This window comes from Vulpes vulpes, chromosome 8, assembly GCF_048418805.1.
Source record: "Vulpes vulpes isolate BD-2025 chromosome 8, VulVul3, whole genome shotgun sequence".
NCBI classification, from domain to species: Eukaryota; Metazoa; Chordata; class Mammalia; order Carnivora; family Canidae; genus Vulpes; species Vulpes vulpes.
In genome coordinates this window covers 95,969,146-95,994,427 of record NC_132787.1, presented here as the reverse complement: position 1 = coordinate 95,994,427, position 25,282 = coordinate 95,969,146, and the positions used below count along the sequence as shown (strand labels likewise).

The 25,282-nt window shown below is 37.7% G+C and overlaps 1 protein-coding gene across 18 annotated transcripts in view; it reads left to right on the top strand.

Annotated features, from left to right (window-relative positions):
• The first annotated feature begins 661 nt into the window (after nucleotides 1-661).
• The window catches only part of TDRD15 (tudor domain containing 15), an 82,358-nt gene continuing 57,737 nt past the window's right edge, over nucleotides 662-25,282 (top strand). For 3 of the 18 annotated variants that reach the window (XM_072767590.1, XM_072767591.1, XM_072767589.1), the window contains exons 1-4: nucleotides 662-1,403; nucleotides 6,991-9,252; nucleotides 13,390-13,525; nucleotides 21,933-24,058. In XM_072767590.1, the coding sequence (XP_072623691.1) occupies nucleotides 24,018-24,058 (41 nt within the window). In that variant the 5' untranslated portion in view covers nucleotides 662-1,403; nucleotides 6,991-9,252; nucleotides 13,390-13,525; nucleotides 21,933-24,017. Of the gene's footprint in view, nucleotides 1,404-6,990; nucleotides 9,253-13,389; nucleotides 13,526-21,932; nucleotides 25,043-25,282 lie in introns of all 18 variants that reach the window. The other 15 variants (XM_072767592.1, XM_072767588.1, XM_072767597.1 and 12 more) reach the window with 15 other exon arrangements.

Here is a 25,282-nt window from a genome sequence, read left to right as displayed (position 1 = left end):
GTGGCACTGGAAAAGTTTCCCAAGCTTGTATGGCTTCTTCAGTGAACAGATAACAGGTACTGACAGAGGGACACTGTTTGATTCCTCCCTGTACTTGAGTTTTTTCCAGAGCTCCAAAAGAAAGTTCCAGAAAGACATTAAAAGCACCAGACAGGAAGATCTTTGTTTCTGCTAGTTTTCCCAAACATCTGTTTTTTTTTTTTTTTTTCCCAAGGCTGTAATTTGTAGACCTGGCTTCTACCAAATGCTGAATCCATGATCAGTGGTAAACTATTGAGAATATGCCCCAATTTCTGCTACCTTGGGCCTCTCTAGCTAAGTCCTATGTCCTTGGGGAAACACTGTCCTAAGGTATGAGGAGGTAGGGTAAGAAAGTTAAGACTGAACCGGCGATGAATCATCATCTGTTGAATGTATGCATGAATGATTACATAGATGAAAAAACTCAAAGTGTAAGCATATGCTATCCATATACGGATATTCAGGGTTTTTTATATGCACTCATATGAGGCTCTTTTCCTCAGTGACCTAGGAGGGGGAAATGTGACAATAATACAGTGTTATGGGAAAGGACAGGTGGGGAGAAGAAATAAGGAGAGCAAAGAGAAGGACCAGAAAGAAGAATGAGGTGGAAATATGTGGCTGGAATAACAGGAAGAAGGCCCAGCAACACTGAATGTTGATCCCAATCTTTGTTAGTTCTAGATTTACCTTTATCTTACCTGTTACTTTGTATACTTTGTTGGATTCAAAGTACATGTTTCATGTGATGGAAAGTTCCTGTTTACTTATTCTTCCTAACCCCATTTTAAAAGGCTGTTTAACCATTTAAGCAAGTCTCTCATAGATGATATACTGCTGGACTGAGCTGAGGAATGGGAGGAAGCAGTGTTATGGCAGCTTCCTAAATCCAGTTCCTGTGGAAGAACCCATAGAGGAAGCCTTCTCTGACATTGAAGCAAACAGAACCCTGTCAGCAGGAGGAAGATAGGTGATGTTGCAATGAAAGGACTCCCCTTTCAACCTCATGTTTGATAGGGTTTTGGGAAAATAACAGCATTCTGTCCAAAAGTCAGTTCAAAAGCTTCTCCGCAGGTTGATTTCCCAATCCAGGGCTGGTAATGTCAAATAAAGCAAAGGCCCTTGCCCCAAATGAGGGCGTTAGCAAATATGTCTTGCTCTACTGGGAAGGGTGTCTTTTCACAACATCATTCTGAATTATCACTTTCCAGGGAGGCAAGAGTTTAATCTTTCAAATGAACCATATGGTAATGGAAGAGGCCATTGGTTCCAAGGGCAGAAGACTGGTGCTACCCTTGGGCATAGGAGAAACATTAGGATCAAGAACACACCTAATTGGAGCCAGATTGCCTGGAGCTGAAGTTCATTCTGCCACCAGCTATGTAAGTCACATAACCTTTCTGTAACTCACACATGAAGGAGGGATAAAGTAGTTTTATTTCATAGGAATAAACTAAATAAGTTAATATAGGTGATGCAGTTAAAACAGTGCCTGAATATAGCAGGCATTTAAGAAGTCCTAGCTATTAGAGGATATAAGAAAAAGAATATTTATTTTCTACACTCAGAGTTTACTTCAGTGATTTTTTTCCACTTTAATAAGGACCACTGGCTTCAAGAATCTTGGAATGATAGAACTGAAAGGAGTGTTTATTTTACAGATCTGCAAAAAGCCCAGAGTTGAGCTCTCCAAGGCCACATAGCTACCTCATGGTACATCCAAGTCTAGAAAGCAGATTTCCTGTTTCTAGACCATTCCCCATTGTACCACACTCCTTCCCTGGAGGCAGATGTCTAAGACCTAGGAAATTCTATTAGAGCAATAATAATTAGAACTGCAGTACCTCCTCCCCAAGGATTCCCTGGTCACTGCAAAGAAAATCTTATGCTTATTGATTCATTCATTTATTCACACACTCACTCACTTAGCACTCAGGCTACCCACAGAAGGTACAGAAAAGTGAAACACAGATGTTGTCCTTAAAGGACTTCAACAATTGGGGCAATAAGATAGGCAGAGATGTAAATGATATGATAATATAGTTATTTATATAATGTGAAAAATATTAGAGAGGTTAAGTGTCTTTTGCCATGTAACCAATCACATGTTCAATAAAAAAGTTTATAATAGAGTGAGTAAATTTAGGAATGATTAAAATAAATGAAGCCGAGTAGGTCTACTATAAGTTGGGCTGTGTTTGGTTTTGCTGTAGCTGTAGGTGACAGAAGCTTCAAATTTCTATAGTGTCTTTGTTTTTGTCTCCCCTTGTTGTCCTAGAATGTCTCTTCCTTAGACAGAGTCTGTTTTTGTGGTGGTGAGGTGTTGGGAAGGGGTAGCATTCTGTAATTGTATGGTTAAATATCAGTGTTTTAGGTCCCTGGGTTGTGTCCTTCACAAGTGTTTCTTGGATTCCCTCCACCCCTTAAGTAAGACATGAAAAGTAGAGGGAGCTGGAATCAAGGCAGTGTACTTCTCTCGGGTAAAATAAGACTCTGGCAAAATCTTTCTTCTGTAGAATAGGACTTTGTTATGGAGGAAATTCTGGCTTTATTTCGAAAAAAAAAATTCTTCATCACATGTCAGAGCTATGAGCTTTTCTTTCTTGGCTCTTCACTGTGAGAACCTGATGGGGTTCTGAGAAGTAAAGCCCATGAAAGCAAGAGAGACCCTAAAGACCACAGACTCCAGGAGTCTCTTTCTCTCATACTAGTCCATACTCAGCTCTAACGATTTGTTGAACTTCCCACAAAAAGTGTTCCTATCAATGTATGACTCCAGTTCTCCACTTAAGCAGATTTCAGTGACTCTTAGGATTCCATTATTTCTTTTTAAGTAGGCTCCTTCTGCAGTGTGGAGCCCAACATGGGGCTTGAACTCATGACCCTGAGATCAGGACTTGAGCTGAGATCCAGAATGGGATTCTTAACCAACTGAGCTACCAAGTGCCCCTGGATTCCATTAAATGTTCAGATTTCAGGGTAGCTCTTTGCCCCCACAATATCATGAGTCCAAGACAAGTCATCAATTTTTAGTTTGTTCAGTTTTTTTCATGTAAGATTAGGACTGATGATTTCCAAGCTATCTACATGTAGGGCTGAAACCTGAAGTTCCAACTTCATTTTTTTGCATTTGCATATGCAGTTATACCAGCACCATTTATTGAAAAGACTCTTCTTTCCCTATTGAATCTTTTGACATCCTTATCAAAAGTCGTTTGACTATAAATGTAAGAGTTTATTTCTGGACTTTCATTCTTTTTTTTTTTCTGGACTTTCATTCTACTGTCTATTTATATGTCTACTCTTGTGCCAGTATCTTGTTTACAGTAGCTTTGTAGTAAGTTTTGAAATTAGGAACCATAAGTCCCCCGAATCTACTATTCTTTTTTAAGTTTGTTTTGGTTATTCTGCTTTCTTTGCATTTCCATATGAATTTTAGGGTCATCTTGTCATTTTCTGAAAGAAGCCAGCTGGGGTTTTGAAATGGACTGCATTGAATCTTTAGATCAATTTGGGGACTTTGCTACCTTGATAATAGTGTCTTCCAATTCTTAAATATCTGATATCTTTCCATTTATTTAAGTCTTCTCTGATTTCTTACAACGATGTTTTACAATTTTGTGTGTACAAATATCATACCTCTTTTGTTAAATTTATTCCTAAATATTTTATTCTTTTAATACTACTATAAGTGGGATTGTTTTCTAACTTTCATTTTTGGATTTCGCATTGCTCATGTATAGAAATAAAATAATTGTTTTTTATTTCAATTGTTTTATTTGAGTATGGTTAATACACAATATTACATTAGTTTCAGGCGTACAACATAGTGATTCAACATCTCTAAACATTATGCTATGCTCCCCACAAGTGTAGCTACCATCTGTCACCATACAATGCTATTGTAATATCACTGACTTTATTTCCTGTGCTGTGCCTTTTATTCCCATGGCTTATTAATTCCATAACCAGAAGTTGGTATTTCCCAGTGTCCCCATCCCTGCCCTCAGGACCATAAATTCTCTATATTTATAGGTCTGATTCTGCCTTTCTTTTTGTTTATTCATTTGTTTTGTATTTTTAGATTCCATATTTGAGTGACACAATATGGTATTTGTCTTTGTCTGACTTATTTCACTTAGCAGAATATCCTCTAGGTCAATCTGTGTTGTCTCAAATGGCAAGATCTCATCCTTTTTTATGGATGTGTAATAGTCCATTGTTTATGTGTGTGTATGTGTGTGTGTGTGCCACATCTTTATCTGTTCATCTATCGATGGACACTTAGGTTGCTTATATATCTTGGGTATTGTAAATAATACCACAATAAAGTAGTGATGCATATATCTTGTCAAATTAGTGTTTTCATTTTCTTTGGGTAAGTATTCTGTAATGAAATTATTGGATCATACTGTATTTTTATTTTTAATTTTTTGAGGAACCTCCACATTGTTTTCCACAGTGGCTGCACCGATTTATATTCCTACCCACAGAGTGCAAGGGTTCCTTTTTCTCACATCCCCAGCAACCTCATTATTTCTTGTCTTTTTGATTTTAGCCATTGTGACAAGTGTAAGGTGATATATATATAAACTAATTGATTTTTGCATGGAGACCTTGTGTCCTGCAACCTTGCTAACCTTGTTTATTAGTTATTGCGATTTTTGAGTGTTTATTTTAGGGTGATCAGTTAAAGTTTCTCTGTGGTCCAGTGAAACTGAGGTTTAAAATACAAGATTTACCAATTAAAACCATTGTTATACTAAGAAAATATAATCTTTTTTAAAAAAGATTTTAATTTATTTATTCATGAGACACACACACAGAGAGAGAGAGAGACAGACAGACAGACAGACAGACAGAGGGAGAAGCAGGCTCCATGCAGGGAGCCCGACGTGGGACTCAATCCCTGGTCTCCAAGATCAGGCCCTGGGCTGAAGGCAGCGCTAAACTGCTGAGCCACCCGGGGCTGCCCGAAAATATAATCTTAATAAGATGGTGATGATAAGATAAATAGTAGCTAGAATAAGTCATGGGATCCAGATGATTTGTTTTTAACATGGGCCTGACATGAGCATGTTTATAGGCTGAAGAGAGGAAGAGGTAGGAAGAAAGAGATTAATATTTGAACAAAAATAAGATGATTGATAAAGTGTCAAAGGAGAAGGGGGTGAGTTAAGTGTTGGCACTGACCTTGAGATACCTTGGGTTTACCTTGTGTTCTTAGACTTTGGGAAAGGAGTCAAGGGTACAGATATGAATAAGAATGTGAGCTAGAAAATGCATTAAAATTGCTGTCTGAAAGCAAGAAGCTAATGGAGAGTGAGCTTAATGATTTCAATTTCTCTATAATATAGGAGCCTAGGTGATCTGCTGAGGGTTTTGGGGAGATTGGCAAATGTTTGGAATAATCCTTGAGGAGGTTGGAAAGCAGTCTAAAGAGCAAGTAAAAGGGTCACCAGGTGTTACTAAGGGACATGTGTACACAAGAATAATGAGATATATAAGCAGTAATGTTGCATTGATCTTACGCTAGAGATTTACTGTATAGTTGCTGTAGCAGGGAAAGTATATTAACAAAATGTGTCAAAGATACTGGTCAAGAATAATTGAGACAATCAATTATATATTACAGATTAGGTTAGCAAGAGACCTTCAGAAGGTCTTCATAGACTCGGAAAAAAATTGTGTGTTTAAAGAGCTGGAGGTCTCTGCAGTCAAAAAGTAGGTTTAATGGGAATGAAGGTACAAAGGAAATAGAAGAATAACATAGATATTAAGGCCCATTGTGGAATAATGGAATTTGGAATTTCTGATCTGGTGCAGCTCCAGATGATAGTAAGTTTCTAGGCATGACTTAGCCAAGTAGAATAGAAGTTACAGCCACTGAAATCATAGAGGTCCAAGCCTGTGTTTCTGGATGGCTCATTTATATGAATTTTGATATCACCCAGAATTATGATAGTAAGTGGGGTAGAGAGAAAGAGTTAAAAATAGATCTGCCCTGCGACCCAGCAATTGCACTGCTGGGGATTTACCCCAAAGATACAGATGCAGTGAAATGCCAGGACACCTGCACCCCGATGTTTATAGCAACAATGTCCACAATAGCCAAACTGTGGAAGGAGCCTCGGTGTCTATCGAAAGATGAATGGATAAAGAAGATGTGGTCTATGTATACAATGGAATATTATTCAGCCATGAGAAACGACAAATACCCACCATTTGCTTCGACATGGATGGAACTGGAGGGTATTATGCTGAGTGAAATAAGTCAATCAGAGAAGGACAAACATTATATGGTCTCATTCATTTGGGGAATATAAAATATAGTGAAAGGGAATAAAGGGGAAAGGAGAGAAAATGAATGGGAAATATCAGAAAGGGAGACAGAACATGAGAGACTCCTAACTCTGGGAAAGGAACTAGGGGTGGTGGAAAGGGAGGTGGGCGGGGTGTGGGGGTGACTGGGTGACAGGCACTGAGGGGGGTACTTGATGGGATGAGCACTGAGTGTTATGCTATATGTTGGCAAATTGAACTCCAATAAAAAAAAGACATACAATTTAGTAATAGATTTTGGGAAGAGAAAAGAAAAAAGAAACCCTATATTATATTAATTAAAGTGCTTTAAAATTGCAAAAAAAAAAAAAAGATGCAGGTCCTATCATTGTCAGTTAATGAAGAAGAATACTTGGGAAGTTGGTAGATGGCAGTAAGAAGGAGAGGCAGAAGTTGGTCTACCTGAATGACCCAACCGCATAGAATCAAGAGCTTTTACTCAACATCCCTGAGGGGTATATTAATAAAAGTGGCACACTTTGGAGTGGTTCTTAAAGGGGAACATTACAAGAGAATTTTTGGGGGGTAAAGTAGGGAGATAGCCCATACCTATACTAGAAAACCAGCCTGGTAACTCTGATATACCCCACTAAAAAGTGTTAATTTCCACTGTCCCTCTCTTCCCAGTGAGAACTGCTCTTCTATGGATGGCTACAGAAATGCAGAGAGAATACCTGAGGAACACATGGCTTCTATCCCAATCCATACTCCTGTTTGCTACTGAAGACTATATAAAAATGTGAATCAAGATTTCTGACAGATCTTTCTAAGGAAAAATGCACATAATTCTCATAATTACATTCCACTTGATACAAAAGAACCTAAATTCAAATAGTCACTTTTTATAACTGAGGTTTTATTTACAGTGAAATGAGCAGATCCTAAGGGCAACTTGGTGAGATTTGACAAATGTGTAAGCCCTCAAGCTATAGAATATTTCCATTACTCCAGAAAATTCCCTGGTGACCCTTTTAATTCAATTCCTGCCCTTCTTGAGGGAACCACAGTCCTGATTTCTAGCATCAAAGATTAGTTTTACCTGTTTTAGAACTTCATATTAATGGAAACACAGCAGGTACTCTTTTGTGTCTGGCTTTTTTTTTTTTTTTTTTTTTTTGCTTAGCCTAGCAAGGTTTAAAGTTAGAATTTGGGGATTAAAGTAAGTCATTCTAATGGAAAATTCTCATTATTACTAAGGTGACTAAATTCAGACCAGAATAAAGGCAGGTGTGTGAAAGATCACTAGTGTGTTTCCACCTCCTGGATAGTTTGCCAAGAAAGTCTAAGACAAATTTTAGTTAAGCATTATAGGAACTATCTTATGGCCAAAGCCCACTAGGCTTTGTGGCCCCATGGCCCAAGCTCCCCATTCCTGAACTTTTTATTGTTTCTGTAATGGATCAGAGGAAACAGTTCCTTCTCATACCTTCTGAGAAGGATAATAAACCTGCTATGTGCATGGTAGGATGATACTGCTCCTGCCTTAGGGCATAAAAAAGAAAACCCTAGAATATATTGTCCAACTTAAAAATGAAATCCCAGCTTAAACCTGATATCCTGGAATAGATTTCTTAGCATCTGTCTCAATAGAAATCAAAGTCTGAGCAAATATCTTTCCCTTTTTTAAAATGTTGCTTACGCACGTTATGATGTAACAGATCAAATGTTTGTGTCCCCTCCAGATTCATTTGTTGAAGCTCTAAACCCAAAGGGGTGATATTTAGGAGGTGGGGCCTTTTGGAGATATTTAGGGTTGGATGAGATCATGAGGATGGGGTCCTCACGATGAGACTAGTGCCCTTATAAAAAGAGACACTGAGAGTAATCTCTTTCCTCCTCTCTCCCTGTCTCTCTCCCCCTCCATCTCTCTCTCTCTTTCAGTATTTCTCCCTCCTACTCTCTTTTAATCTATGCCCCGCCCCCCACCTGCCATCTTTCTCCCTCCCTCCTTCCCAAGAAAAGAAGACTATGAATGAATTATCTTCCTGGCACCTTGATCTTGACTTCCAGCCTCCAGAACTATGAGAAATATATTTCTGTTGTTTAAGCTGCCCAGTCTGTGGCATTGTGTTAAGGCAGCCCAAGATGATTAAGGCAGGAGGTAATACTTGTTAAGTACAAACTATGTGTGGGACCCTCTGTCACATTTAATCTTTGAAACAAAACCGGAAGGTAGGTATTAGAGCTCCATTTTGGCAGGAAGGAAAATAAAACTCAGCATCACACAGCTGGTAAATGATGACAGCATCAAATTGCCCTCCACTCCAAGGAAGTTGCATCAGTTTATTTTCTCACTAACAATCTTCATACATTTACTAACCCTTGTAAATAACTCCAACCCTTTAAAAAATTCCTTATAGGTTTATCTCACTTTAAGGTCTTGAGCTCATTGCTTCCTTTTTTGAGCTAATGGTTGAAAATGAGGACAGCTTCTTGAACCATTAAAATATTGGCTTTGATGCTTCCATATCAGCATATATTCGTCTATGTGAGGATTCTTTGGGAAACAGAAGGGTGTTCGGTACTGGTATAGACAGGCAATGGTGCCTTGGCAAGGGAAGGCATCATGTGCAACTTTTAGAGAGAGCTGGAGGGAGGAACATTCTAGGTTTACCTGTCTTATTGCTCACATTGTCCTGAGGGGGTTCTAGATCAGAGGTGATATTAGGGATGCTGAGATTGCTTTGGAATAGTATGGAATGCTTTGGAGTAGTATGTCTCTAATACATTATTAAGTTTTGATTAAAGTCTGCCTACTGGGTGAGGAACTTAGAGGTAGAGCCCCGCAGAATATGAGTCTCAAGATACAAAACAAAAATACAACTGAAGGAATACACATTGATGAAGCCAGGATCCCCCCTGGATCATTTTTTGCCCATTGCTTTCTTGGTAAGTAGTGGCATCAGCCTGAGGCAGTAGGGTAATGTCATGGTGCTGAAGGCTATCTTGGATGGGTAGCCTCTACCAAGATAGGTGACATGTCAAGGTTAGCATAGGTAGGAAGAGGCCAAGCCAGTACTTTAACCTGGTCTCTTTCTCTCTCTCTCTCTTTCAGACTTATTGAGTTATAATTGATGTAAAATTAGAAGATATTTAAAGTATACATTGTCATGTTTTGATATATGTGTATAAATTGTGAAAAGATCTCTCCCATTTAGTTAACACATCCATCATCTTACATATTTTTAAGTTTTATATATATATATAGTAATGTATATATTTTATAATCATGTATATATGTATATATTTGGTAAGAACATTCAACTTCTACTCTCAGCAAATTTTATTTTTTATTTTTATTTTTTTTATTAAATTTTTATTTATTTATGATAGTCACACACACAGAGAGAGAGAGAGGCAGAGACACAGGCAGAGGGAGAAGCAGGCTCCATGCAGGCAGCCCGACGTGGGATTCGATCCCGGATCTCCAGGATCGCGCCCTGGGCCAAAGGCAGGCGCCAAACCGCTGCGCCACCCAGGGATCCCTACTCTCAGCAAATTTTAATTATAAAATACAGTGTTACCAAGTATACTCACTATGCTATACATTAGATCTGTACTCTACTTATTTATTTATTTAACTTATTTATAGATTTTGTTTTTAAGTAATCTCTACACCCAACATGGGGCTTGAACTCACAACCCTGAGATCAAGAGTTGCATGTTTGGGACACCTGGGTGGCTCAGTGGTTGAGCATCTATCTTTGGCTCACAGCGTGATCCCTGGGTGCCCCATCATGGGCTCATTGCGGGGAGCCTGCTTCTCCCTCTGCCTATGTTCCTGCCTCTCTCTCTGTCTCTCATGAATAAATAAAATCTTAAAAAAAAAAAAAAAAAAAGAATTGCATGCTCTACCAACTGAGCCAGCCAGGTACCACATATCCCTACTCATTTTCTTTCTTTCTTTCTTTCTTTCTTTCTTTCTTTCTTTCTTTCTTTCTTTCTTTCTTTTTTTTTTTATGTCCTGGACCCCGCTGCCCCCCGGCCCGCCGGGGAGTGGGGGTGGGGCTACTCATTTTATAGTAAAAAGTTTGTACCCTTTTACCAGCCTCCCCCTATTCTTTCCACCCTCCCCAACCCCCTAGGCCTGGCTTTTCTACTTTATGTTCCAATGAATTTGACTTTCTCTTTAGATTCCACATACAAATGATGCCATGCAGTATTGTTTCTAAACCACTTTTCTACTTTATGTTCCAATGAATTTGACTTTCTCTTTAGATTCCACATACAAATGATGCCATGCAGTATTGTCTTTCTCTCTATAACTTAATTCACTTAGCATTATGCCATCCATGTTGCTGTAAATGGCAGGATTTCTTTCTTTCTCATGGCTGAATAAAATCCATATATATATATATACATATATACATATATATATATATATATATTCCACATCCCATATCTATCTATCTATCTATCTATCTATCTATCTATCTATCCATCCCACATCTTCTTTATCCATTCTTTCGCTGATGGACACTTAGGTTGTTTCCATATCTTTGTAACTGTGAATAATGCTGTAATGAATATGAAAATGCAGATATTTCTTAGATATCCTATTTAACTTACATTTCCTTTGGATATATACCCAGAAATGGGAATGCTGGATCACGTGGAAGTTCTATTTTTAATTTTTTCAGGGTCTTCCATGATGTTATCCATAGTAGCCACATCAGTTTACATTCTCACCAACAATGCTAAAGGGTACCCACATCCTCGCCAACACTTGTTATCTCTTTTTGAGAAGAGCCATTCTAACAGCTGTAATGTTATTTATTGTGGTTTTAATTTGCATTTCCCTAATGATTAGTGACATTGCACACCTTTTCATGTATCTATTGGCTATTTGTATGTCTTCTTTGGGAAAATACCTATTCAGTTCCTCTGCCTATTTTTAAATCAAATTATTTGCTTTATGTCATTGAGTGGGAGTTCTTTATATATTTTGGACATTAACACTTTATCATATACATCATTTGAATTGACTTTTTATTTTTTGATTGTTTCTTTTGCTGTACAGAAGCTTTCAAGTCTGATGTAGTGCCACTTGTTTATTTTCACTTTGGTTTTGGCATCAAATCCAAAAGATCATTGCCAAGATCAATGTCCACTGATGTTTTCTTTTAAGAGTTTTATGGTTTCAGATCTTCAATTTAAGCCTTTAATTCATTTTAGTTGATTTTTGTATGTGGTGTAAGATAGGGATCCAGTTTCATTCTTTTGCATGAGGTTGTCCAGTTTTTTCAACACCATTTGTTGAAGAGACTCTCCCTTCCTTACTGTATATTCTTGGCTTCTTTCTTATTAATTAATTGACCTTACTATATGCATGTTTATTTCTGGGTTCTTTGTTTTCTTGATCTATGTGCCTCTTTTCATGCAAATACTATACTATTTTTGATTATGATAACTTTATAATACAGTTCGAAATCAGGAAATATGAAGCTGAACCTGGTTTCTTTGATTACGAAAACTGTATTCTTTCTACCATGTAATTTTCTAATTTAAATTACTATGTAACTTTCCCCTAAGGAGTTTCTTACTGGCCCCAGCAGCTTTCTTAATTCCCCCATGGTGCAGCTGAGAAATATTTTTTAAGTTTATTTTTTTATATTAAAAATATTTATTTATTTGAGAGAGAGAGAAAGAGCAGGAGGGAGGGACACACATACACACACACACACAGAGAGAGAGAGAGAGAGAGAGAGAGAGAGAGAGAGTCTCAAGCAGATTCCCTGCTGAGTGTGGAGCCTGACCCTGGCCTTGACCACATGACCCTGAGATTATGATCTAAGCTGAAACCAAGAGTCAGATGCTTAACTGACTGTGCCACCGAGACACCCCTTGGAAATATTTTTTTAAAACAGTGATTGAGGAGATCCCTGAGTGGCGCAGCGGTTTGGCGCCTGCCTTTGGCCCAGGTCGCGATCCTGGAGACCTGGGATCGAATCCCACGTCGGGCTCCCGGTGCATGGAGCCTGCTTCTCCCTCTGCCTATGTCTCTGCCTCTCTCTCTCTCTGTGACTATCATAAATAAATAAAAAAAATTAAAAACAAAACAGTGATTGATTTATTCAGGTTTTCTCTTCCACCTTAGGTCAAATTTAATCATTTTTATGATAGGAAATATATTCATTTCATCTAGATTTTCCAATGGATTAGTATACAGTTGTTGTATTCTCATAAGTTCCTTTTATCTTTGACATATGTGTTTCTATGACTTTCACTCATTGCTAATGTGTTTTTTGTGGCTTTGCATTTTTCCTTGATTGATCTTGCAAAAGATTTTTATTATATTCAATTAACAACAAAACAAGAAAAAGTGGGAGTTTGGGGAGTTGATACATACCATCTATTCAATAAATATTTTTTTATGTACTCTATGCCATGTGCTGATCCTCACTAAATGCTGCTGATATGATGCCCCAGTTTATGCCTATTTTCAGGCATAATAATTAACAACACTGCCCTTTACTCTCAAAAGTACATGATCAACCTACTGATGGGTCAGATAAAATTAAAGTTGATATGTACAAGTGGTGGCCTTCACAAGATAAATTTTAGTGGAGTGTTGAAGATGGAAGCTTGGTTGGAAGGGTTTATAAAAATGGAGGACAGCAACTGGAGACAGTGAGAGTTAGATGATTATTTTGGAGAGTTTTGCTATAAGGAGAAGAAATGAGGTAGGAGGCAGAAGAGATGGAGTTGTTTGCTATATTACCCATTTCTGCTTTTATAGTTTTTATTTTTTCTTTCTACTTTATATGGGTTTATTTGAGTTATTTCCTAGCTTCTTAGGTTAATGTATAATGCATTTGAAGCCATATATATCTGTCCATGAACAAAACATTTAGATTCTGATATGGGTGCTTTTATTTTTATTAATTTCCAAATAATTTGAAATTTCAATTTTGACATTGTCTTAAGCAATGAACTATTTAGAAGTGACTTAAAATATCTAGATGCCTGGATTCAACTTTATTTATTTATTTACTTATTTATAAATATTTTATTTATTCATGAGAGACATAGAGAGAGAGGCAGAGACACTGGCAGAGGGAGAAGCAGCCTCCTCATGGGGAGCTTGATGTGGGACTCAATCCCAGGACCCTGGGATCACGACCTGAGCCGAAGGCAGATGCTCAACTACTGAGCCACCCAGGTACCCCTGGATTTAACTTTAAAAAAATTTTAGTGTTAATATACTATGTTCATTGAAGTGGTCTATGTATTTCTATATATCTTTTAAAAAATTTATTGTAATTTTCTTAGTGGCTCTCTGTAGGACCAATTTTTTGCAAATTTTAACTGAGTGAGCAGATTATATATTCTTTGTTGAGTATGAATTCTATGCGTATCTATTAGCATAAGCTTGTTAATTATATTATTTAAGTACTCAGTTGTCCCATCGTAGTGGGAGACTTTAATAGACCTCTCAGATGTGGATTTGCTAATTTCCTTTTGTGATTTTACCAATTTTTCATGTACTCCAAATGATGATAGGAACATTAAAGTTCATGATTATTATATCATCATGATGAATTATTTAACAATGTGAAATGTCCTTTTTAAAACTTGTAATTTTTCTGAGTTTCAATTCTGTTTTGAGTAATATTGATAGTGCTGTTAGTATCTTTTTGTTAATAGTTTCTGGGAATACGTTTTCAAACTTGGAGTAATCACAGCTTTGGCTTTCTGTAGTAAGCTGCACATGGCTGGATTTTTAAAATCAAACCTATTTCACCTTTTATAAAACAAATTTACCCAATTTGTGTTTATCATTATTTGGATGTATTTAGACCTATTCCTGCCATGTCATTTTGTTTGAATTTACCATCCTTTCTCTTGTTTCCCCTTTAGCCTTTTTATGGGTTACTGAGATTTCCTTTGTTCTTTTCCTTTACTAGTTTGAAAACCACACACATTTTTTATTATGCTTCTAGGGGTTATGCTTAACTTTTTATCCTAAGTTGTTAAATTTATATTTTTCTAACGCTTCTGAGGTTACTCACTTTCTACTGATCATTTTTAATGAATCTTCGAATGCTTTTATTTTCCTGAATTCTTCATCAGCCTTGCTGCTTCCATGTTCCACATCCCATGTTGATGTAATCTGAAATTTTGGCACCAAAATTTTGTTTTTAAAATAATCTTTTAATTATATCCCATAGAAAAAAATAGTTGTATTATTTTTCTGCTAACTGCAGTTGGTTGTTAAGTCTTGGATTCATTTTCTTTGTATATTCTCTTATAGTTCTCTAAGTTTTCAGACAGCATCTATTGAGTTGTTAAAACTCTGACTTTCTGGGTATTTGAAAAAAATCTATGTCATTCTCACATTTCAATAATAATATGTCTGAATATAGAAATTTAGATTTGAACTTCTTTGCTTTCAGCAAAGTAAAGATATTGTTCAATGTCTTTTTTTTTTCACCCAGCACTGTTGATGAAACACCTAATGCCAATCTGATTAGATTTACTGTGAATAGTCATTTTCTCACCCTCTCTGGAAGCTTCCACAGCTTCTCTTTATCCTTGTAGCTATTCTCATGCCTAGCATATTGACTGTATATTTAATGTTCTGAACTGTCACTACCTTTGTACATTGCCTTTTGTGTTTTTTTATGTGTTTATTTATTTTAATCCTGCTCTATATTTGGTGGACCGTTTCAATCTGAGGATTTATGCTTTTTCAACTGTGAGAAGAAATTCTATTTTGTTATTTCCTGAGTTTATCTCTCTTCTATCCTCATTATTCTCTATTAGATGCTATGATTTATAGAACTTTCCTCCATGTCTCTTAAGTTTTCACCTTTTTTTCACCTCTTGCTTCATTCCTAGGCTGTCTTCCAGATATCTAATTTCCTTCTCTGCTGGCCCCATTCTTTTATTCCTATCTAGTGAATTTTTTATTTCAGTAATTATGTTTTATATTTCTAAGGTTTGTGTTTGGTTCATTTTATAACAGACAGCTCCTGATGGTGACATCATGCTATACCTGAAGACACTAAATTTGTTGTAAAGTCAATTTCTTATCATTCTATTAATTTTTCATAATTCTTCTGTTGCGTTATTATCTATTTCCATGGTGGCTTCATGCCAGATATTGGTGATTTTCCATATGGGCTCATCTTTGTGGTTTGTATCCCCTGTTTGGACACTATCCTAGTCCCACAGCCAGCCTCAGAGAGGTGTAGAAGTAGCTATTGAGGTCTGTGCACTACAATGGTTTCAGGGAGAATGTGAAAAAGATGGGATGTATGCTGGGTGAGGTATCTTAGAAGCCAATATTCTGGGTGAAGTTGTTCCATCTTGGGGGTTTTCAGGCTCTGCTCCCCGTCAGCATGGCTCCTACCCAAGGATAGACTTGAATGGATGTGGAGGAGGGGAGTGAGCTACACATGGGTGGGTATCCCAGCTTATTTCCTGTCATGGTGCATTGGATCCCTCCTCATAGCGCCTGGCTTCTACCACTTGAAGGCATGAAATAACCTTGGTGATGCTGCTTTCTTCTGTGACATACTTTCCAAAAGGCCCCAGTACAAATTCCAGGCTGCAGTTAACCTCTTCAAACTTATCCTGTGTATTTTTAGATTCTCAGGACTTTTTCATAATTTTTATTAGCTAAAAATGTCTCTTTGAATTTACCGAGTAAGATGTATATTCTCATACTCAAAAAAGAAATTTAAGGCTTAGAGAAGAAGGATAGAGAAGGTTGGGGAAGGAGAGAACATTACCACTGCAGTTGGTTTCCTATTTGGAAGGCAAAGCTTCCACTCTTATGTTGGGTTGTTTGCCTTTTTCTCACTGGTATTAGAGATAGTACGCAATTGTTACCTATGTTGAAAATATTTGTTATATATGCCTTTTAATTTTGTTTAAGGTAACTTCTGAGATACAGAAATTTTACATTTTTACAAAGACAGACCTGTCCATTTTTTCCATTAAGATTTCTAGATGTTGTGTCATGCTCAGGATATCTTCCTAATACATAATTAAAATCTATTTTTATTATAGTGCCTTTTAATATATCATGGTTCAATCTTTTGTGATTAGATACTTCATGTGTAGATATGGATCCATCAGGGTTTTAATTTTGTGTTTGGTGTGAGATTTGGTGTGTGTTCCATCCCCTCCTTTCTAAAATGAAAGTTTTTATTGGTAATGTCCTTCCCTGCTCTGTTAACTTGTCTTAGGTGGGTGGGTGTGCAGGAATGGTTAATATTTTTTAGTGTATAGGTCATCAACCCACCCCATAATGAACCAAACTGATATTTGATGGATTGGACTGTACAATACTCAGAGTTCTTGAACCTTGAGATGAATGCAGTACCTGCCTGGGATTTGGGGTCCTTTCTCTTAGGGAGCAGGTGAGTGTGAAGAAGGGCATGTGTAGATACATGAAGCCAGCAAAGCTGACTGTGGCAGAGAGCACTGTCCACTGAAACAATTTTCCAACGTTCTCCTTGGACAGATAGCTAGAATCCATCTCCCTGCCTCCTTCACTGTAGCTCCGGGTGACTAAGTTGTCTCTAGTGCAATGTGAACAATATTCATGCAAGGCCCATAAAAAGTTCTCATTTGTACTTCTTCATCATTCTTTTTGAAGCTTGGATAAAGGTGATGAGGTTCTAGGAGATGGGGTCAGAAGATCTGAGTATGCACAAAGCCTTGTGGAGAAGAGCTTCCTGCTGACAGGAAATACTTGCCTTGGACTAACACCTAAGTGGGAAATAAGCTTCTTTGGTATCTGCCCAAATAAGACAGGTGATCTGAGTTTCTGGTAGATATGCCATATCAAGTTAGGAAAGTTTCCTTCCATTCTTGGCTTAGTGTTATTGTTTTAATCAGGAGTGGGTATTCAGTTTTATTTGAAAAAATTTGACAACTACTTAATGATAGAGAAGACACTGAGTACCATAGAGACCTGCTGCTTAAATCCCCCAATGTGATAAATCACAATTACATTGAATTTTGATTTAAAAATATTAACATTTTCTAATTTATTTATTTTTGCTTTTATTTTTATAAAGTCTTCCCTTCTACTTTCCTTGGCTTTATTTTATGTTCTTTTTCTAATATCTTGAGTGCTATTAATTTTTTGTTTGTTTCATTAGAAAGGCACTCAGGGCTATGAAGTTTCCTATATTCCACAAGTACTGATTCATAATATTCTTTTATTATTTGCTAAGTGATCTGTTAATTCATAAACTTATTTCTTAAGTGACTTCTTCTTTTTTTTTAAAGATTTTATTTATTTATTCATGAGGGACAGAGAGAGAGGCAGAGACACAGGCAGAGGGAGAAACAGGCTCCATGCAGGGAGCCTGATATGGGACTCGATCCCGGGACTCCAGGATCACGCCCTGGGCCAAAGGCAGGCGCTAAACCGCTGAGCCACCTAGGGAACCCCTGTTAAGTGACTTCTGTAATTAGATCTGACATTGTGTTTTTTATGCCAATCACTGACCAGCAGAATATCTTTCCATTTCTCCATGGATTTTGAAGTGTTCTGGCCCACACTTTTCTTTCTGTAACTCATATAAGGGTAATGAGTAAAGAGCCGGAGCAACCTCACATTCCTCTATAATATGTTTGGTATGTTTGAGGTATGGTTTTATAATAATAAAAGAATAAATAATAATAAAAGAATATTATGAATCAGTACTTGTGGAAAACCATGCAAGTCTCTTTGTAGACAATCTACTTCTTTTTCAATACTAATTGGGGAAAGTGTACATATTGAATATAGTTATATTAAAACTCTTGAATTCTAAAATTATCAAAAATATGAAAGTCTTGAGCAATGAAAATCATTGTATTCATGTCTTTAAATATTTTAATGGCTATATATAAAAATGAAGTCTCTTATTTATATGACATGGTGATATATGTTTCTTTCTTATCTTTATCTTTAGAATTCCTTGCTGAAAAGAAACTTAGTATGACCATAAAATAACCTTTCTATGATTTGTTATGGAGATTTAAACGTGCATTTCTTTTGTCTCCTCTGATCATCTTATTATTAAAACCAAAGCTACATTTTTTTTAAAGCTACATATTTTTATGCATGGTGAATTTGTTCTTTAGGGGGCTACCAAATATCATTTTGGTCTATATTATTGCAGTTTAGAATATGGACTCTGGTGCCAACATTTATTTGCTCTGTGACACTTGACAGGTTTCTTACTCTTTCTCTGCTTCTCTTTCCTCAAATGTAAACTGCGGTCCCTACCTCATAGAAGTTTCCCAAGGATTAAGAGTTCAAAATCTAAGTTCTTAGGACAGTCCTGGGGACAATGTTAATTCTGTGCACTTCAGCTATTTTTATTATAATCTAGAAGCAATCATAGCTACCCTCTCTAAAAACCTTTTTTTTTCCCCCTTGATTTTCTTCTCATTATTAAAGGGCCCTTTATGTTTAAGGGACATTATATAAACTGTCACCATCTCATTACAAACCCAGTAATATAGTAGTATTATGCCATATATATGAGAAGCTAAGTGGGTGAAATAATTTTCAAATTCACAAGGTAGTACGTAACAGAATTGGCATTTGACCTTATGTCTGTCACTAAAGTCCACCCTCCTTCCCATTATATCACTCAGCCTGATGTCACCACTCTCTATACAATCCACAACGATACCCTTTTTCTGCCATTACCAAACAAGTGCTTCATCTTTTTTGGTACACCAAAAAGTTTGTGCTTATAGCACCAAGGTAGTACCTCCGCAGCTTGTTTAAGACTTTAAATAGCCCAGCCTTGACCTGGAGTAATGATCACACTGTTCTTGCCTGATGCAGGACATTTAGTCTTTAGCACCATAGAGAGGAGAATGCAGACATTAATGGTTTACTGCTGCTTATCTCAGTTGACCCCAGGTAATTTGTCAATCAATACCTAGCCTTTTGATTTTCTCTGTGCCATCCCTCCCAGTCCCAAATTATTCCCATTCCGCAATCCCTGCAATTCAAATGGGTGTTGAAGATCCTAATCTCTAGTTCTCTGGGCATGAAGGCACAACACAGTATTGCATGAGATTCCTGGATTTTATGCAGAAACAGGAGGAAAATGGGTGCTTTCCAAGGTAGAAAGAGGAGGGGTTGTTGCTCGAAAATACTTCCTAGGCCTGAAAATAATGAAGGTTTTGATTATGTCCATTCAGAGACCTATACCCAGTCTCGGTCTGTGCATCCATGAAGCCGGCATTCTGTGGTCATTCTGATCCTGCACACTCACTACCACCTCCTCCCTTCTCTCAGAGCAGCCTCTGCTCACAGAGTGCTGTCCATTAGGCTGGATTGTTTTATATAGTGTCCAGTCAATCCAATCTTTTCTTTTATATTTGTATCCCCCATATCGTCTGCTGAGTGGGAGCCATGTAGCAACTATCATTTTCTTTTTTTTCATTGTGGTAAAATATACATGACCTAAAACTTACCATTTTAACCATTTTTTAGCATAGAGTTCACTGACATTAATTTACATTAATTTGCAACTATCCCCACCATCCATCTCAAGAACTTGTTCATGATCCCAGACTGAAAAATCTATTCCCATTAAACAACAACTTCCCATTATTCCCCTCCCCCAACCCCTGCAATCAGCATTCTACTTTCTGTTTCCATGAGTTTGACTACTCTTATGTAAGTGACACCAGTCATACAATCTTTGTCCTTTTGTGTCTGCCTTATTTTACTTAGCATACTGTCTTTGGGGTTCATTCGTGTTGTAGTATGTGTCACAACTTCATTCTTTTTTTTTTTTTAAAGATCTTATTTGAGAGAGAGAGAGAGAGAGAGAGAACATGAGTGGGGGTACAGACAGAGGGAGAGGGAGAAACAAACTCCCTACTGAGCAAGGAACCTGATGTGGGGCTCCATCCCAGAACCCTAAATTTGTGACCTGAGCCGAAGGCAGTACTTAACTGACTGAGCCACCCAGGTGCCCTAGAACTTCATTCCTTTTTAAGTCTGAATATTATTCCATTATATGCATATAGTACATTTTGCTTGTCCATTCATTCATGGTGGACATTTGGGTTGTTTCCACTTTTTACTACTGTGAATAATGCTGCTATAAATCTTTGTGTGCAAATGTTTGTTTGAATCCCTGCACTGAGTTCTTTGGGGCATATACTCAGTAGCAGAATTATTGGATCATATGGTAATTCTGTGTTTAATTGTGTGGAGGAGGCACCATAATATTTTCCAGTGTTGCACCATTTTCCATCCTCACCAGCAATATACAAGGCTTCCCTTTTCTCCACATCCTCTGAACATTATTTAACCATTATTCTTCAGACTTAATCCTCATGACATGTGAATAATTATTACTCTATCTAGCATCTTTATTGTACTTCACAGTTGACAGGTTTTTTTTTTTTTTGCATATATTAGCCTTTAGAACCTTTATAATGAACTTTGCTTTAGGTATTATATTTATATTACAAAAGCAGAAATTAGAATTCAGAGGTGTTGCAAGATCACCCAAGATCACAAAGCTAATATACAGAAAAATCAAACACAACAACTTTATTCCTGATTCTTTTTATTATTTGGAGAATTAATCAGTCTATGTTCTTTGAGATTCTTCCCTGCATGCTCTGTTCACTGGAATCAAGGCAAAAGGAACGCTCACACGCTGAGAATAGATTCCAAAAAAAGGTTATCTGCTATTCTCCCATATGTCCTAAGGTATTAAAGAAAATAAATGGCTTCAATAAGTGGCAGGAAGGATTTAGGTTAGATATTAACTGGGTAGCTGATGTTGGTGAGACGTTGAAAAAGATTACCAAAGGATACTTTGAGATAATTAAAGTCCTGAAAAATGCTATGGGTTGGATTCCATCCCAGTACATGCTTAAGGGTATAGGAAGTGATTCAATGAATCCTTGCTAATTATTTGAAAGCAGGGGGATAAACAGAATGTCCTCATGTAGTTTCTATGAGTGAGTTTTCTGATTCTATAGCAAAGATTCTACCAAATGCATCTGTACTACTCAGGAATGGTGTTCTTTGGCGTTTGGGGATAGATCTTTGTTTTCTTGACCCCTTCATTCTGGATCTCTGGAGAATGAAGACTCCCTCACTCAATTCCATTTCAGACCCTGAGCTGGCCAGAGCTTCAGAGGAGTCGTCTGATGTGACCTGACTCACCAGGGGTCTTGAGCTACTACTGGGGCAATTGTCTTTCTACACCACTGTTGATTTGGTTTCACTCTGTTCCTCATTGAGGTTTGAAGGAGATGCAGTTGTGTCCTTAGATTAAAGGGAACAGTCTTAGTGGGCTTATGGGTTGTCAGTGCTGTAACATAAAGAAGGGACAAGGTAGCTGGTTTAAAACAGTAAATAGCACAGCTTTTCCAACAGGCCAGCACTGTTGACATGGAGTAGTAATCACACTGCTCCTGCCTGATGCAGGACACCCAATCTTTAGGACCACTGAGCAGAGGAGAACTAGAATGTAGAGCAGGGGATCTTGGTGGTGACCCCATCCAACCAACTCTGTAACTGTGCAGATGACAAGGCCAGGAGAGGTGTCAATTATTTTTCTTTTACATTTTAGAGTTGAAAATTGAAGAATGCAATGGAAAGCAAGATGAACAAGGCAAGGGTATGTAGCCATCAATTCCAGATCCATGGAGCCATTATTTGTAAGTAGATCTGACTTTACAGGGTCTGCAGCGTTTACAGGACAATTAAAGAATACTCCAGACCAAATATCACCTCAATAAACACGTAGAATTAAGGACAACAGAACCTGGTTTAGCACTAGCTCATCTTGCTTGTTGCCAGACCTCCCTTCCTTCTAAGCCTGGATAACTTCACATGATATTAGGAAATACCCTCCATAGATCGGCCTCTTTACTTCTGCAGGGAAGTCGGCATCTTCTGTAGGAAGCCCTAATCAGTGCAAGATCAACACAAATCCACAAACCTTAATCATTCTGTTTTCACCCACTTTAGATTGCTTTCTCTCTAATTTAATTGCTTGAATTTCAGTGTCTGTGATAAGAACTCAGGGGTAATAGCACGCACCTCTGGAATCCCTCTACTGGTTATGGGCTGCACCCTGCAGTATTTGGCCAGTTATGAGTGCAAGGTTTTCCTGGCACTGCCAGGATCTGTATAGAGAATATCATGCTATGCACACTCCCTTGAAGATGGCTTGATTTCACAATTTTTCAGACCTATTGTAATCTCCTCTTGTTTCAAAGAAGATCCCTGTCCAAGTATGCTTTGATGTTTTATGTTGTAAGTTGCAAAATTCAGAATTTAAACATCATAAGTAGAAATCCACAGTTTTCTTTCTTATTCTGTAAGATTTAGCATATTAGTTTTTCTTTAATCACAACAGAGCATGGTGAACAAAATGTATTGTGGTGGATTATGGAAGTATTTTCCTTTTTCACTGTACTGTTTGCCTGAAATTAATATTATACTCTATGTTAACTAACTGGAATTTCTATAACTTAAAAAATTCTTATACAGTGAAAATATATTATATTTATGAATCAGATAAATGTTTTAAAGAATCCTTCTAGGTGTCGTAGGAGTCGGGGGGCCTCTGAGGGGTTTTGTGATGTTGGTTCTTAGTTACTCCCTCACTTCTATGATGAAGTGAAACACCATGACTTCCAGGCTATTGGCTACATTGAGGTTTTATGGCTTTATGAAAGATCTAAATTCATCATCATTAAAAATGTATCTGTAAGAGTCTGGGGAATGTTTCTGATACTAGCTTTATTATTTCAAAACCCTAGATTTGGAGCTGGAATGTGCCAAGAGATTTCTACTTGAGTTAAAGGGAAAGCAGGTGGTCTTCCAGGAGGGGAGGAGGCGGGGGGATATTATGAACACTCCTGTGGTTTCTACGTCTTCAGTATTTTCCTCAGTGTGACTAACTAAAATGGTCTTTGTTCTTTGTTCCAGAGTTAGAGACATCCCTGCCACGCGGCACATAGATTTATAACTCTGAGCAAAGGTTTCAACAAATACGATTTCTTCACTCCAAAGTTCATCTATGTGTGCTCCCTGAAATAAAGAACAGAGCATTTCTGTCTTCTGGTCTCTAATCCCAGAAGCCTTGGCAGGAGAGGCAGGTGGAGTTCCAAAAGGTCTTCTTATAGCTCTGGAGATAATGACTGGCTCAAACAAGTTGGCGCCGCATGGGGGGACACCCATGGACCTTATTTATCTCTCTTTCTCTCTCTCTCTCTCTTTTTTCAATCTGACATAGAGTCTGCATTGACACAGGCAGTCCAGAAAAAAGAAACTGTGTGTGTTATACCTTTTACTTAAGTGGGATAAATGGAAAGATCATAACTGAAAGATTTGTTGGAATCACACTTCTTATCCAGACAATCCATTGTCATTTTGCAATTCAAAAGTTCTACTCAGAGGGGTTAAAAAAAAAGGGACAAAACTTGGGATTAGGTTTAATGACTTGGAACATGCAAGGACCATAATTAAATTTCTGAGTCCATATCTTGGATGTGGATATGTGGTTGGAGATACACATCAGACTCTTCAATGGCTATATTACCCTGCTCCCACCACGCCCCCTTCCATGAAGATGGGCAACAGGGATGGTGCTTTAATTCTTTCATAACTGTCACTAAACAATTTGTTTCTTTAACATCTCACATAGATGGCTGGAATCTATGTGAAGCTCCCAGGGTTCCAGACTGGGTAAGTGCAGTTCAAATGTCCCAAGTCCATGTGACAATGTTTTTTGAAAAAATATTTGACTTGAAGCCAAAGCAATGACACTAAATCCACTCCAGGGCACAATTTTGAATAAGGCATCAATTTTGGAGCCGAGCCCAAATACTAATGGAATTTAGCATTACATTACAATCTGACTTACCACAGGTCTTACAGCAGAGTCCAGGTATGGTAATCTTTGAATTACCTAACCTGGGAAGGAGCCAAGTGGCCTATGGAATACCTGAAAATGAAACACTACCAGTGGTGGGAAAGTATGCCAACCTTAGAAACTCTGTGAAGACACCCATGAAAACTGAGAACCACACTGATGCCAACGTCTTGGCTCTTTTTTTTTATTTTTTTAAGATTTTATTTATTTATTTATGAGAGACAGAGAGAGAGAGAGAGAGAGAGAGCTAGAGACACAAGCAGAGGGAGAAGCAGGCTCCATGCAGGGAGCCTGACGTGGGACTGGATCCCTGTCTCCAGGATCAGGCCCTGGACTGAAGGCAGCGCTAAACTGCTGAGCCACCTAGGCTGCCCCAATGTCCTGGTTCTTATGAAATTTACTGTGTTGTGATGAAAGAAGATAAAAAGTAACAATCATATATATATATATGTATATATATATATATTTTTTTAATTGAAGCTCGATTTGCCAACATATAGTATAACACCCAGTGCTCATCCCATCAAGTGCCCTCCTCAGTGCCTGTCACCCAGTCACCCCATCCCCCTGCCCGCCTCCCCTTCCACTACCCCTTGTTCACTTCCCAGAGTTAGGAGTCTCTCATGGTTTGTCACCCTCTAATTTTTCCCACTCATTTTCTCTCCTTTCCCTTATGATCTTTTTCACTATTTCTTATATTCCCTGTATGAGTGAAACTATATAATGATTGTCCTTCTCTTGTTGACTTACTTCACATAGCATAATACCCTCCAGTTCCATCCACGTCGAAGCAAAAGGTGGGTATTTGTCCTTTCTAATGGCTGAAAAAAATAACAATCTTACATAATTTGAAGCGGTATATTAAGGGTATATCCAGCAACACAGAAGAGGGATGTAATTACCAAGCTAGATGATGAGGGCCAGGGAAGGCTGGCACTCTATCTAGTTATAAGAAATTCAGAGTACAGTTAATGCATTTTGTCTTGAGGATGACACTTGTCCTCCCAATAATTCAGACTCTTGCCAGAACCATTCCT